The following is a 16,623-nucleotide window of genomic DNA, read 5'->3' on the forward strand; positions in this document are numbered from 1 at the left end:
TCTTAACATCATTCCGTGTTATACGATTGATTGTGTATGATACCACAACTCCCATAGATCTTAACATCATTCCGTGTTATAAGATTGTATATGATACCACAACTCTCATAGATCTTAACATCATTCCGTATTATAAGATTGGTAACAATGATTATTGCTATTTCCTTTTTATTTACGACAGTGTTTTCAATAAAAGCTTTTCGCTCATAATACTTAAGACCAATTTTAATTATTATTTATTACCATTTGATGCTATTTGAAATGTTTCAGTTTCTCGACGCTGAAGATAACAAATACGTTTTCATATACATTTCTATCGCATAGAATAACATCGCTCTATCTGACATTGTTGGCATATCCTAATGCATGGCCTAATTTACACAGTGCAGGTGTGTCTTGCAGCTTTATTGAGTGTACATTAATGAAATTGACCTGATTAGAGGGATATCTAGCATACCTATCCCCGAAATGAAATGTGAAATAACATAATAAATATACATTTTTTTTTATTTATTTCTGCTGAAGCATACCACAGAACATCGCAGAGGAATGCTTACACAATGACCCACCGCTGAGGAATGAGACGTTATTTAGTATTCGCTCCTGTTTTATATCAAATAAAGGATGGATCTGTTTATACTCACAGGGAAACCATATTTCGACTCTATGATTCATATTAACTTATCTAAATTGTTTCCTGTTGTTCTTAAAATGAATTGGAAATAAATCCATTCTGCCCCAAAACGACAAGTTATCTGATTCAGCGCAACAATGATTGAGTGACGTCAATCTTTAGAATTGTTCATTACACATCTACCGTTAAGTTAGATACATTTTCAACCTCAGCGAGGCTCATTATCTATAAACCTTATAAAGCACGTGAGCAACATGTTTTGATTGTGACGTCATACCTGTATCACCATATTCCGTTTTCCTTGAAAAAGACGCTTTTTCATTTCATTGATTTTTTTTTTATCAATAATGCGATTTATGGAGTTATTGACAAGGATGATGGTGTACAATGGAAAAATTAAAAACATGAAAAATAATTACTACTGACATGAATGTTAGACAGCGCTGTATTTTGTGGTATGCGTGACAGGCAGAGTACTGAGAGAAAATGAGTGAGGTAAAATAGCACACCATCAATACATATATAGAACAAATCCGAACGGGAAGTCGATACAGACTACAACAACAATCGAGGCGACACCAAACAAGGGGTGCATAATAAAATCTAAAGCCATGAATAGAATACTAACTAATAATAGTTTTTAAAATGACATTTGAGAATGATATTTGTTTTTCAATTTATCACATACCATGTTTTTATAACATATGAAAATAATGGGACGAGAGAAGATTTTAGAAGAGAACTGCCATTTTAAAAGTGATATAATCTAAGAAATGATTGCAAATATATATCCTGCTGCATTAAAACTCCAGTTTCACTGACATTGAAAAGGAATCCGCGTGCTGGGGAACTTAATTTTTAACCCGGGAATCATGCTATTTCGCACATGAATACATATACATTGAAAAGTTTTGTTGTTTGATAAGTAATTGTTTGGCGATTCTGTGGGATATAAATATCATTACCTCATGTACGTGCACTTTCTCATGATATGTACACGTGTACAGAGTGCCCTTTACACTGCATTACCTGTGGTTGTGTAGCCCCTACTTTTACCTTAAGTAGCATCTGTTACAGTAAACTAAGGTCGGGCAAGTTTAATATTTGCGTATGCGCCATTTACAAATACGGCAACAGCGACCGTTCTCAAGGTTACGGAATATATCGAAAACCGTTACCTGTTTAAACTTTTTGTCGTTGCGACTCTCATAAAATTCATCCTAAATAAACAACATATGCTGAACTATGCACGGGTCAAACAAGATTCTAATTAATAAAGCCGCCAACATATTTCATGCGTAGATGTAAAAACATTCCCTAGTGATTTTATTTTTTTTAATTTACGGCAATTATTAAGAGAGTTTGGAAGTAGTCTATATTTACAAATATCATGGGCTCTAACTTCCTTCTGTAAACGTTAACACGTACCTTCCATGGTGCAATTCTAAAGCTGACATGTCAAAAGGGATTATAGGTATCGAACGTAGCTCAAGTGTGTTACAACTGTTATATATACTATATACCTAAAACCCACTAATACATACAACATATTGTACGGACATTACCTAGAAATAAAGCCTACTTACCAGGGCTACTTTGGTGTGAAGAGTGTCGCTGAATACTTGTTTTTCGTCGGCATAATTTTTCAGTTTTACGTATTTTTTGGGACTGACCGTCGCCATGGATGAACGCCTCCTCTGAGAAGACGGACTGTATAAGTTGATATTACTGAAACTGTCCCTCCTCTGCTTTGCTCTGTCCTCGGGATGGTCTCCATTTGTTATCAAGGTAGACCTGTTATCCACCATGCCATTAAGAAGCAATTTGTTATTTTCAATCACGCCATTTTCTTTACCTGTAGACATGTTTCCCTTGTTGTTTTTACTCAAATCCCCGTTCTCCTTAACCACCACGGTAATTTTCTCTGTGTTTTGATGAATTTCAATCTTTTTATTGTCGTGCTGATCGATATTGCCACCAGGTGCCACCACCGTCGTTGGTCGGTCCGTGTTCGATAATCTCCCGCGTAATTTGACGTCTGCGTCGGTCACGTCCGAGTCAATTTGACTCGCAGGGCGAGTAACCACGATTTTAGGAGAATTATCACAATGATTCATATTCGAATTATTCTTGCTCATGATTGTTGGCGAGTTTGATTTTGTTTGCGATTCAGCGTCCTTCACTTGGTACTTCTGATTCTTGTGGGACGTACCATTGCAATTTGGAACAATTGGAAAATTTTGGTCAATATCACAAATGCAGCACTGGTTATCCACGAAACATCCTTCCGTGCGTTTATCTTCTAATCGTCTGCCCCGATTCCGGCACGGGCTGAGGCTTCGCCCTTCATTCCTGCTCGGCGAAGCAGACGATGCTCTAGAGAAGGTCCGCCGGATCCTGCTTACAATAGAGTCATTGTTGACAACCTTTCGAGTAACTCGGATTGTCCTGGGCACACCGTTCTCGCGGAAGGTAGTTTCAAGGTGGGTAGAATAGCCGTCGGGGCCACGAAGTATTAACGCTACGGGGGCGTCAACTGGAAGAGCCTTTAATAACTCAACAGCGTCATCATAACTCTTTTCCGATATGTCGATTTCATTAACTCGTAAAACAGTATCACCTATGTGAACCAATCCGCTCTGTTCAGCTAACCCCCCAGCTACTAAGGCCGACACTGCCACATACGGTTTCTGTGTGCGGGGCTTAATCAAAAACCCCAGACCATCCTCGTGACGTTTGAAAAGTTTAACTCGAATCCGGTTGGGTAATTCGGTTTCCATTGTTGGTGCTGTGTTCACGAACGATTTAATGTGTTATCCTTTTACCTGCTATCACGGCTAATCACTATCTACTGTACGACTGGCTGACTCCAGTCAAGCCGGCCATTACTCCCTCTGTAACAGAAAAAAAGGGACAACATTTAAAGTACGAACCAATATACACATTCCACAGGCATCTTTAATAAGAAAACGTCAATACATTAATACAGGTTTATACTAATATCATGCAGGTTTAATATTACAACAAATTACAGTATATACAGATATATTTATTAACATTTATAAATTATTCAGAAATGAATAAAAAGTTTAAGTCAATGTTATCAACAGAGGCATGGTCACCACACAGCATTGCGTATCTCAATCAGATTACTATTTTACAGATTTAGAAATGTCTTTCATCTTTGAATTAATTTTACACGTAGAATTTGGAAAATACAATACTTCCGGCAAGAGAGATATTCTATTACGCTGCAATGTTAACGGTTTAGGTATGGTAAGAACATGTAATACACGTGTAAATCGTTATAAAATACAACAATCGGCTGTAACGTGTTGTTTCCGTGTAACGACCCTTTTGACGTTAGACAACAAGGTGGTCAACGACTTTCTTTATGCGGGCGATTAAACCATTATTTCCTTGCGATCATCCCAAACCTACTTGCATCAATGTTGTCCTGAGTTGTCTCTAAGATTGTTCTTAGTACGTATTGGTGGTAAAGTCCGGTGTCCTATTCTGTATCTCCACTAACTTGACAGGTCAAGGTGATTGCAACATGGTATTCAATGGTCTTTATAAGTAGAAAAAATATCCCAAAAACCGGTCCATGGTGAAGTATAGAGATCAAAACTACACGTTTTCCTGCTTATATTGCACATGTCACTGTCTTAACAAAAAGTAAAAGAAAAATAGGTAGACCTGGCCGTTTATTGTGGTCAAGCTCTCCTCCAAGTGAAAGCTTCACCTATATGAACTATCACAAATGTCCCGCCTTGGCTTTTAAAGGCCCCATTCGTGACGTAGGAGAACAATTCTAAACCCTGGTATTTAGCTTCTCTTTGGCCTTACAGCAAATGTGATTATGGCCAGTTATGTCGATGTCGAAGACTGAGGAACTTGTCATATATACCATTTCACCAATACAGCTAGGTGGCACTTCACACCCTTAACTCAATAATACTTATTTGTTACTACATACGTGTTGTAACCCCAACCGTTATTTATCTACACCAATTTGTTCTGGCCATTCTAAAACGAATGCCGTCAAAACAGTTCGACTCTCTCCCGAGGCCCGAAATAGATGCCCTCTATAGGGCAGGAAGAGAAATCCCAAAGCCCAAGACGAGATGAAAACAACAATGTCATATAAAGTTTCGAAATAAACCGAACTATCTAGATCTGTATATATGTGATATGTACGTAAGTCATTGACCTCTCTAGCACCATGCACGGTGATAAGGACGCTATGGATCAGCCGTTCGGTATTACGGAAATTACCGACTTTCTGGATAGTTTTACGGAAGTCACCAACTTTCTGCAGTTACCGACTCACTGATAGTTTTACCAAAATTACCGACTCACTGTATAGTTTTACGGAAGTCACCGATCTCCATGTATGATTTTAGATTGACGGAAGTCTCCGGTCGCTCTTTACGATACACGGAAGTTGCCAATCTCTATCTATGGTACCGGAAGGCGTCGATCTCATGTACGGTGACACGGTAGATGCGATTGATCTGTATAGGACACTTAGTCACGTGTTCCGAGTACACGACTAATTATAATAACATATATCTGTTAGTTTTAGCTGATCGGCAAGAAAACTGACGGAGAAGGTTACATAATATAAGGATGACTGACGTGATTGTGCTCTTTTTTTAATAGTGATTATTGAACCCTTGTTCTGTAGCGTGTTAACAGTCTTTAACAGGTTGCTGTCACATTAGCGCATTACACATCCATCAAATTCTCAAACTCTTATCCCGGATCAAGAAACACATATTTAAAATTTAACCTTACGCCAGCTATTGACTCGTTGCTTTTAGAATAAACCATTAGTTAGAAATCGTAAATTGAATATAACTTAACACTAGTCAAATAATCGATGAACATTCATGCTTTTTTCTATCTTAATGCCCATGATTTGTTCTAAGAAAAAAAATCCAATCATGATCATGAATGTAAGATTCACTGCCTTGGCTATTGGATGGATAGGAAAGTGACGGAGTAATTCTACACGCTGGAGGTAGCCAGACAGCTGGGCCCGTATTCATGAAACTGTTCTCATGCTCAAGAATGGATTCTGTGCTCAAACCAGCTTTCTTGTTACTCACTTTAATCATGTAAAACAATCAAAAAGTCAAATGTAAACATTGAAAATAGTATTCGGCTTTTAGTCTCTGCAAACTGTTTTCAAATCATTGAAAAAATAAGATTGTTTTATTAATTTATAGCTGAAACACGAAATTAGGCTTGAGCACAAAAACCATGCTTTCGCTTTCATGAATACGGGCCCTGGTGCTTCTGATGATTCACTACAGTCACGTGTGTACTAAAACAACGCTGTCATGAGTACCAGTACACTACTAACCCTTTACGATGTAGGGTAATCTTCTATACGTAATTGTTAACTTATAAAATCTACAGAAACTGGGCTAATCTGTTAATGTATACATTCATTAAACCTTGTAATATCGTATTTTTCCTATTTTAGCGTAATGAAAATAATGAATAATATCAATTTCGACTTGTTTGTTTGCTTGTTGTATTTGGTTTTTGTTTTGTTTTGTTTGTTTGACAATTGCGACAATTTTTTTCAAAGATATTTCTCATTGTCATAAACGGTTGTGTGAGAAACACATTGTCAGAACATACATACTAAAACGTCTACGTACTTTTAATACGTCTACCCCGTGTTATACTGCAATATTACTGTTAATAGCTATAAGATAAGTGTGGTATATCCTGTCCGTACAGGACATTAATCTTACTGTAGAGGTCACATTGACCACACAAGTCGGCTGACCTTACAAATCACGTCTACTTACCTGCTAACGGAGAGCAATCTAATTAACAGGTGTTGGTACTTGGCGATCGCTAGTGATATAATGATAACCGTTACTACATGTACAACAGTAACGGTAACATCACACACAAGTCGTCGGATTGGACAAGAGTTTTGGGAATTATAACATTTCTATTGTTGGACGTAAATAACGCGTATTGTGTAAACGTTACAGATCAAAACATCGTGCGTGAACTTATAGCAGATAGGTCACGTACATACGTAAACAATCATTAGTAGTGTTCTGTGATGTCACAGACAACATCACGTCTTGGAACAATAAACAGGATATAATCAAACCCGAAGCAATGACCGGTTATATGTAGTTATTGATGTATTGTTGTGTATGTAAATTGTATAAACTGTCAAATTTATGGAATGAAGTAAATAAAGTTTCCTTGTTAGTTTGATGAAACCAATAAAAACTCTTTTCCAATCAGGATTCGTCTTCCATAAATATAAATCCACATGATATGTTTGGTTTTAGCATGCACATCCATAGGCATACTAGCATACCAGTAGCGACTGGAGCAAATGGAAAACCTGGTTTTGATAAAAAAAAATATATAAACCAGATTAATACGACTTATACAACTGTGTAATTGAACCTGTATTTCGGAAATATGTATGTCCCAGACATCAAAACAAACAGATGGAACTAAACTTATATATTTTATAGAGTACATTGATTAATTGATATCAATAACACTTGCTGGTTCGGCTGGAAGCTTACAGGGGTCTTAATATGGGAGGAAATCGGAATTCTTGGAGAAACATACCCACCCCTGACTTATTCAAACAAATGACGTATTTGTTTTTCAAAGATGCAAACGCTATCCATCTACAAGCATATGAAAAGCTGTACAGTTTTATTCCAGAAACCTGTAGTTAAGAGATTCACTGAATTCACATTGTTTTAGATGGGACGGTTTGTGAGGTGGCAATATACTGAAGCTGTGTAGAGATGCACGTACGTGGTTACCGACCAGACACTACAGCAATGTCTTTTCCTCGTAAATAAGTATATGTGTGGCGATAAGAAGACTCAGAGAGCTAATTCGTGTAGCAATTCATCTTCAAGCCTACAGTCACGCAAGGACACGAGATTTGACACGAGGTCCGACACGCAAACGTTGTGGGTTGCGCTTGTAAGGTGCAAACCATGCATGGTAAGCAATGGAATGAGGTTGGGGCATGCAAAGTAGATCGGGACTGGTGAGGTATTTAACTATCTGCGTAATCTATTAGGTGTATATATGAGGATGTGTGTTGTAATTTAAAACCTTTGTTAAAAGTGCAAGTTGGACAATTACATGTAAAACAATATCTCAATAGACTGGCTTCGTCTTCGGCTGAAATCTGGCACTGGGCTTGATAGTGCTGCTATGAGAAAATTGCGACACTTGTAAACGGAGAAATACGTAATTACGTAAATGTAGAAAATCAAATATTGTGTGTTGGAACAATGAGTGATTCAATTATGTATCAAAGTCGAGTTCGAATGTTAAGATTCCGGTGAAGAGGATTTGTATCCATTAAACACACAATCAGCGGTATTTTTGCGATTTTTAAGGACTGTAAGAATTGCGCAAACATTCATAAATAATACACAGTCAGAAATATTTCATGTTCTTAATCCATGTGTATAACTGCGCTCGTGACTACGTGACCAATTGCAGGTATATTTTTTCTCGATAAATGAAAGCATTCGTAACCATTAAGCAAACGAACATCCCTGTGTACCTTAAAATAAAAGCCAGCTATTTGTTATATAAATAAAATATTACAATAGATATTCGTTTAATGTCATTAGAACCTCCCACAATCTACGATAATCAATGGTTTGACAAATTTACAAAAAAAATGTTTTTAAACGGAACGAAAGCGAACAATATGTGTAGACTATCATCGTATGTGATCACACACTAATGTTGATGAGGATTTCTATTTTCAATCGGGCGTAAACCGTCTGTGAATTATACAATGAACTATTCATCAGTTTACATATAAAAAAAAAAATTGGTTGGAATGCTTTTGAGAAATACATCGTTTCGAACCAGAGAATAAAAGAATATTTTGTAATGTGTACCATAATGTAAAAACTATAGAAAGCAAAACATGAAATGATGTAAAGCGTATACATTGATCTGCTTCTTCATTGGTATCGCCACAAACGAAAGCAAAGAGGCGATTCCTAGGGCTTTATGGTGAAGTGAGTTCCTCAGATATAATGTACGAACCAATATGCACTTGTGTACAGACGAGAGAACGTTATATTTTCATCATAAACATGTTAACACAATGTTACATACAATTATTGTAATGCCGGTGTAAACATGACTCTGGTACAGAACTGGGCGGGTTAACAAGTACACTGATAGCCAGACGTGTTGTTTTGTGTATAAAACTGTTATGTTAATTACGAGGGGTGCCAAACATTGTTTAGTAGATAACAACGAGACTGTTGTGTTCACACGTGTCTGCTGTATAGTAGGCTGTCTTGTTTAGTGATGCAGCACGATACAAAAATGTCATATTAATTTTAATCAAAATGCAGTGTTTATTGGAGACAGACGACGCATAACAGTTAGTGATAATTGTAGGTTGTATTAGGGGTAGATGATTACCCTATCATAAGTTGGGAGAGTTATTCAATCTAAGGGTTAAATACAGTGAGTTCGAACCTCGATTTTAACATAGGGATGTACGAACAAAAATGATCAGTTTTTTATTTGTTTTCGTAAAAGATAAATGTTTGTAACGCTGACCAAACACTTGATACCTTAGTAGGTAAACCGGAAGTAAACATTGCGAGCATAATTTAGTAATAAAAGGGATGGGTAACGACATTTATCCGGATGTTTTTATTCAATTTTATTCGGCCTATTACATGTGTTCTTAGTGTAACCTATCAGAAGGATGAGTATTTACAGTAAACAATATTATTACTTTGTGTATGATTATTTTCGATATTTCATTTTTCTTATACTGAAAATCTGCCAGGATTGGGTCCCTGGGCTCAGCACTTTGGAACAAAACTGGGTGTCATTTAGAATGTGACTCTTCCATCATTCCTTTCATTTATTTTCCTACATTCCATATACATATTGCATTATCCAGTGAGCATTATGAATTAACCGGTATCCATGTCAGAAGAAATGCAAAAAGTGACAGATTAGTCCCCCTACGTGAGGACCCACTCTGTAGCAATGAGCCCATGGGTCAAACCCTCGCAAACTTTCAATATATTAAGGAAAAGTGTGGTCGAGTGGCGCAGTGGATAGCACAATCGCCTTTCACCAAGGTAGCCTGGACTCAATTCTCCGATCGGACGGGAAAAGGTATGGGGTCACCAGCCCGACTACGTGGGTTTCCTCCGGGTACTCCGGTTTCCTCCCACATGAAGACCCCCAGTGCTAACATCCGGGCCAACAAGAGTTATTAATATAAGTTGTAATAATTTGTTTAATGATTGTTGTAAAATAAAGTTTATATTATTGAAAAGGGCATGGTAAATAAGTATGCTTTAAACCTAGAACAACCTCAAAATATACAAAAAATAAAATACTGCAACTAAATACAAAATATATTTTGTTTTGCAAACATACTCATGTTACATGATTTATTTTCTGTAAAATTCATATCGTATTGTTGCATTCAGTCGTGCGTTTGTATTGTACTTAATTTATTTATAAACATTATTTTCTGATGTAAAACTTTGTCATTTCCATGCGACTATATGTTGTTCCAGTCAAAAAATTAACGTGGTGAGAAATTGGCTGATCACATCTTTGACCCAACGAAGAGGAAAACGTACGAAGCATTCCGATGTGTATGAACACCGTCTGCAAGTAGCCAATAAAATCAGTCGTGTGTGAAGTCAAACAACGCTCCCGTTGCATAATGAACGTTTTCAAAGATGGCGTGCAAGCATACCGAATCAATGATTTACGACATCTGAAGTGGGTGCAATGAAAAAGAACGTTCCATTAAATTTGGATCTGAAACACACCACGTCGCTCACTTTAGATGAAGATATACTTAGGTATATGCAATTAGTCTGGCACACCTGTCAATCAATATCTGGTCAATTATGACGTCATAAAATCTTACTAAGCAAATCATTAGCAGTATTTATTCGATTCATTGTACGTTTATGCTACATACAAGAACATCGAGCTTTCTTTTAAATCGTAACAAAGGTCACGTGTATGTTTGTACTGGACCCAGGAACCATTTCATAATATAAAATATTGAATTATCTATTTAGCCCTTTATATGAAAGTCACTATTGAAGCTCTGCAAACAAATGATCTAATTGTTCAGCTATCAAACAATAATACCACTGTTTTGATATAAAATCATGAAGTAACTGTTCAGCTATCAAACATAAAAGTCACTGTTCAACTATTAAACGTAAAAGTCACTGTTCAGCTATCAAACGTAAAAGTCACTGTTCAACTATCAAACATAAAAATCACTGTTCAACTATCATACATTTTAGTAACTGGTCAACTATCAAACATTAAAGTCACTGTTCAACTATCAAGCATAAAAGTCACTTATTAGCTATCAAACATAAAAGTCACTGTTTAGCTATCAAACATTAAAGTCACTGTTTAGCTTCAAACATTAAAGTCACTGTTCAGCTATCAAACAGTTCCAAATTCGTTGATGCCAGAAAAAGCCTTGGTTTGTTTACGTGATCCTTTTAAATCCAAGGACAAGAGCTAAGTACATCAACCGTTAATGTTTTACAGGAATTTTCAATTAAAAATTCTGAGCTTATCTTTATACTTCGTGAAGCTGACGAAGTTTGGTACACCTAAATCTATTTGATTGAATGTCTGGTATAGGGCCATATTTCAACAACTTAACTTCTTCGCCTGCTATTGTTTATTGGATAATAAACTGGCCCCGTACATATACGAGTCATTCACTATTATGCACTGTGTCGTCAATATACCCCACAACTGGGCCAATTTGTTCTGAGGTGCATATTCATTTATTACAATAAATCTCTAATTAGCAAATATTTGTCAATATGATATGTCACCAAAGTAATTGCATTGATATTCAGGGTAAACATCCAACAAACAGAGGTCTGATTGTTCGACCGCACCGATGCAATTACGATTGCTAACACAAGTATGACCTCTGAACCGTGTGTGCCTCGCCAAGTTGTGCGCGCATTTCGCTTCTGTCACATATTTTCGACAGCAAATCTAACATGTTAGTGAAAATGACAGGGTGAAAAATAGAAATCACGGCCAGTAACGGCAATGTATACAAATCAAGCTGTGACATGTGAATCGTTAGAGGGCGCGGGTGTGTACAGTGGCACGTGCATACATGCTCGGTACACGGAGTACGATCTCTTACATTTTGAGTGATTTGATAGGAATGCATAAGTTAATGTTACTGTACTAGGGTTCATGATCAGTTTACATACCTCTTTTGTCACTAATGTCACTTACATGATCCCCAATACTCAAATCAACTATCGCGCCATCTAACGGCGTCCTATCACAACAGGCCCATTCCTTGCTGACAGTAAATTTGTATGTTTTTTTATTAGCAGTCTTAGTCTGGACCTCGGGGGCATAGTTTTGATTTGTTCAATTTATCACCTACTAATCGATTTATGAATTATCCTAATTCATCAATGTAGAAAATTGCACTTACTGCGTTTTGCTGGTGACGACAACAGGTCAAGGACGAAGTCGGACATGACAATTAAATGAAAGGGGAGATATGCAAGATCAGACGAGGTCAATTATATACCGCGAACCATGTTCTCAACACTCCCTTGAATAAGTCAAAGTGTCAGTCAGGTGCAGTATGCTTCATTTTGTATGATTTATACATTAATATATCGATTATTTAGGTATAGGTTTACGTACATACATATATACAAGCTAACAGTTCTCCTGCATCGACGTTTCATCCCACTACATAATCGTCAGTCAACGACGCCTACATGATTTTAATGCATAGAATAAAAAGTTTCGTGATAAAAGTGTTATTTTCACACTGTGACAGATATCACCTCTGATTTCTGCCAGAGATTGAACGATATCAGTTACATCCATTTGAAAGAGGGAGTTTCTCTTATGACCATTTCCATATCCTATCCTGAACCGACAAATCAGCCCTCGGGCCTCGGGCATCGGGCCTCCACCCCCGTTGGCTGATGTTGGTGGTCAACGGTTGATACAGGGTAGGGTAAGACAATGGTATTGTTATAGCCTCTTTATCATACTACACGTGGCAAATATATTTATACAATAAAAGATAAAAACATTTTCTATACCATACATCGTGTGTGTACTGAATCGGAAGTAGAGCGGATGTTGCGGGTCGCATTGGTAGGTTCGGGATATGACATAATTGATGTACAGCTAGAAATATTGCACACTCAAACAACTCATATCACAGACAAGTATATGATAACATTTATTATCATCTACACTACTTTACACCCCATACCGGTAGCATGATAAATAATAATCAAGAAGAAGTTGAGAATGTCTTAAGAACAACTTGAGAATAACTTGAGATCGGATTTTCCCATTTCCCGGCATTTGGGAACATTTTCTCAAAAAAGAACGACTGCTCGAGCCAAATGACGTCCTAAACCGGAAATAGTATTCACACATTAGTGATCCACGTAAGTCATAGTCCGTCATAAACAAATCAATATAAAGATATGAACAAATATTGCGAGGATAACAACACCATTTTAAGCGTAAATGTGCATATAAAAACCAATGAGGATAAGATTGTTTTAAATATAGTTTTTCTAAGTGGTATTAGAATTCATCGTGTTCCTCCGCACGAATCTTCTGTTTGTTAACGTTTGTAACAAACCAAGAATTAGTGATTGATGGTCATTGAGCCTAGAAGTAGTTTGGAAAATATGGTGTTTAGTTGACCTTTTTACATTGAGATATATATAAGGTGGTAGTGTATAAATGATAAACAGTTTATCACACAGTACTTGCAAGTTTTGGACATAATGTTGAACTGCTTTCCAAGGTGTAGGCAGTTTTTGTGTTAAGTTTTAGATATTGACATGGAAGGAAGCATATATTCTTATAATAACAATTTGTGTCTTTGAAATATCTATAGATTATCACACTGTGTTTTCATGTTTATCAAAAATGTAATAAGTATGTACTTCCTTCCTTCGGACATTGAATAGAACAACACTGATACGCTACATGTACCATCTAAACAACTTTCACAACCCCGTTGGTTGTCTGTTTGAGGTGTTTCCAGGACACTGTCGGTTATAAACCTAAACAAAAATCGCCTACACCTTGGCAATTATTTCCACAAGATTTCCAAAACTTTCAAGTTCGTCAAACATACTGCCGGAATGCAACGCCTAAGACCTAGTTGGTTTGTTCTTGATGCGTGTATGACACCCCAGGTTATACATAAAACGCCTACACCATAAAGGTCAATTAAACACCATGTTCAAAACTTGCAAGTCTATAAAGCATATTGCTGGGTAGAATATACAGTTACTCCCCCGCTTCTTTCTCTATTAGATTATACAGCTCGGCGCGACTCTCTACTTGACAGCCTACTATTATTGTAGCATTCAATTTGTTCGACCCAAGGCTGGTGCTGCAAATTGTGACAACTTAGAACTATACGTAAAATTTATGTTACAACAACTGTTCCATATCTAGAGTTTCAATGTTTTCATTACATATATTCCGCATCAATATTCCCGTCCATGATTCACCAAATACTGTTACATGTATTTATAATAGCATATTTAAACAATAAGTTGGCGAACCTCCAACTTGTAGCATTCAATCTGTTCGACCCCAAGGGTTATTGTTCCCTATCAGCTGGTGCCACAAATTGTCACAGGACAATTAAGAACTATTTGGAAAATGTATTCTATTACAACTGTTCCGTATATAGAGTTTCAATATATCCATTACATATATTCCGTATCAATATTCTCGTCCCTGATTCACCGAATACTGTTCCATGTTTTTATAATAGCATATTTAAACGATAAGTTAATGAGCCACCAGCATCAGCTAAATTGACATGAGTCATTTGAAGTTTAAACAAAATACACATTAAATGTAATTATGTCATCATTTGATACGGGATAAGACATTCAGATATGATGTTAGTGACATGGTGCACGTGCAGCCCCACCGAGCAGGTTCTCCAGTTACCGTGTTTATTGTGTCACTGTGTATCCCGATATGAAGATATGTGTCCCCGTGTATACTTCGCAGTGAACGATACCCCGTGTCGCAGGCAATAAACAAACGCTGTGAGCAGATGTCACCACCCTATCAACACCACATGTTGTGCTAAACGTGATTCGTCACTGTCTTTAATACAATGCTCTGGAAAATACATCTTTAATAAGTGAATAAGAAATGCATATAATTTTTTTCTTAAAATTTAATTTTAGTTCTTTTATTTATGAATTGTAACGACTTATAGGGTCTCGTTAGTCTTTTAAGGCTGGACATTTGAATTATTTTATGTATCTATAAATGTTCAAATATTTGCCATTCTAATAAAGTAAGTCTTATCTAACGCATCTCTATACTTTGATACTTCTGTTTTGTTTCGTTTTAACTTTGTATTTTGTCTCTCTCATTCAACCATAGCCAGGGCATGTAGAACATGCGAGAGCTTAATCTGCCGTGTATTGAAATCATTTTCGAAAAAAAGAAAAGAAATCACCTAAATCTTGCAAGTTAATTAAAACATCGTGGTTAAATATTGCGAATCAATTTTACATACTCCTACGTAGGATCTGCACATATCCTCCTCCTTTCCCTGTCCCTTGCGCACGTGCAGAACGTCTTGGATAGGAGACACCCAAGCCTGTTGGGTATTGGTATAGATATGTAAATCGTCGGAGATAGGAGACGCCCAAGCCTGTTGGGTATTGGCATATATATGTAAATCGTCGGAGATAGGAGACTCCCAAGCCTGTTGGGTATTGGTATATCTATGTAAATCGTCGGAGATAGGAGACGCCCAAGCCTGTTGGGGATTGGTATATATATGTAAATCGTCGGAGATAGGAGACACCCAAGCCTGTTGATTATTGGTATAGATATGTAAATCGTCGGAGATAGGAGACACCCAAGTCTGTTGGGTATTGGTATATATATGTAAACCGTCGGAGATAGGAGACACCCAAGCCTGATGGGAATTGGTATAGATATGTAAATCGTCGGATACAGGAGACACCCAAGCCTGTTGGGTATTGGAATAGATATGTAAATCGTCGGAGATAGGACACACCCTAGCCTGTTGGGTATTGGTATAGATATGTAAATCGTCGGAGATAGGACACACCCAAGCCTGTTGGGTATTGGTATAGATATGTAAATCGTCGAGGACAGGTGGGATTCACAACCACCCACGTACTATTTTTGTATTTGCAACAGCAGAGAGACTTCTTAACTTACTAATAAGGTCAAAGAAACACATATTTTGCGTTAAAGACAATTATCCATAACATTGTAGGCCTCGAATTTGGACATTCAAGTACCTTACCCTAAGGCTGATACATCATTGACATACTCAAAAAAGGGAACGATTCAATCGAAAGCTTTCGAAACCGTTTACTATAAATAATAATAATAATAATCTTTATTCAGCAATAGACACAAATGTCTTTGTGACATAGATACATTGCATATGCAAGGATACATGTAGTGGTACAATGCATTAAATTACATAAATATATAATAAAGTAAAACAGTGACTTTCCATACTTAAATGCAGGTTTCACGACATCAGGGTGGACGTTACTCCTGATTAAATAAGTTAATGTTCCGTATCTCATTCGCTTTAAAAATGAAAGCGCAATATTTTTCAATGTACTCTTGCTCGTAGTCGATATTAATTCCAGGAACTTTGGTCTATTTGGGTGATGAAAATACCTTCTCTTGATATACATGTCTTATGTTAGAATATAAGGTAATGATAGGCTTTACATATAATAATCTTTTACAAAACCTAAGGTGTACACGTTCAATATCCCCAGCCGAATGGAAGCCCCATACCTCACTATCGTAGCAAAGCACGGGCATTACCAATTTATCAAATAAATCACATATATGTTTGGGCGATAAATTAACAA

General features: G+C 36.9%; 1 protein-coding gene across 6 annotated transcripts in view; it reads right to left on the reverse strand.

The window, feature by feature from the left end:
- Positions 1–16,623, reverse strand: part of LOC110460719 (nitric oxide synthase, brain-like) — a 167,106-nt gene that overhangs the window by 43,235 nt on the left and 107,248 nt on the right. For 5 of the 6 annotated variants that reach the window (XM_021513790.1, XM_021513791.1, XM_021513787.1 and 2 more), the window contains one exon: positions 2,221–3,528. In XM_021513790.1, coding sequence (XP_021369465.1) covers positions 2,221–3,414 — 1,194 coding nt within the window. In that variant the 5' untranslated portion in view covers positions 3,415–3,528. Of the gene's footprint in view, positions 1–2,220; positions 3,529–6,462; positions 6,480–16,623 lie in introns of those variants that run through there. The other variant, XM_021513792.1, reaches the window with a different exon arrangement.

Source organism: Mizuhopecten yessoensis, unplaced genomic scaffold, assembly GCF_002113885.1.
Source record: "Mizuhopecten yessoensis strain PY_sf001 unplaced genomic scaffold, ASM211388v2 scaffold10477, whole genome shotgun sequence".
Taxonomy (NCBI): Eukaryota; Metazoa; Mollusca; class Bivalvia; order Pectinida; family Pectinidae; genus Mizuhopecten; species Mizuhopecten yessoensis.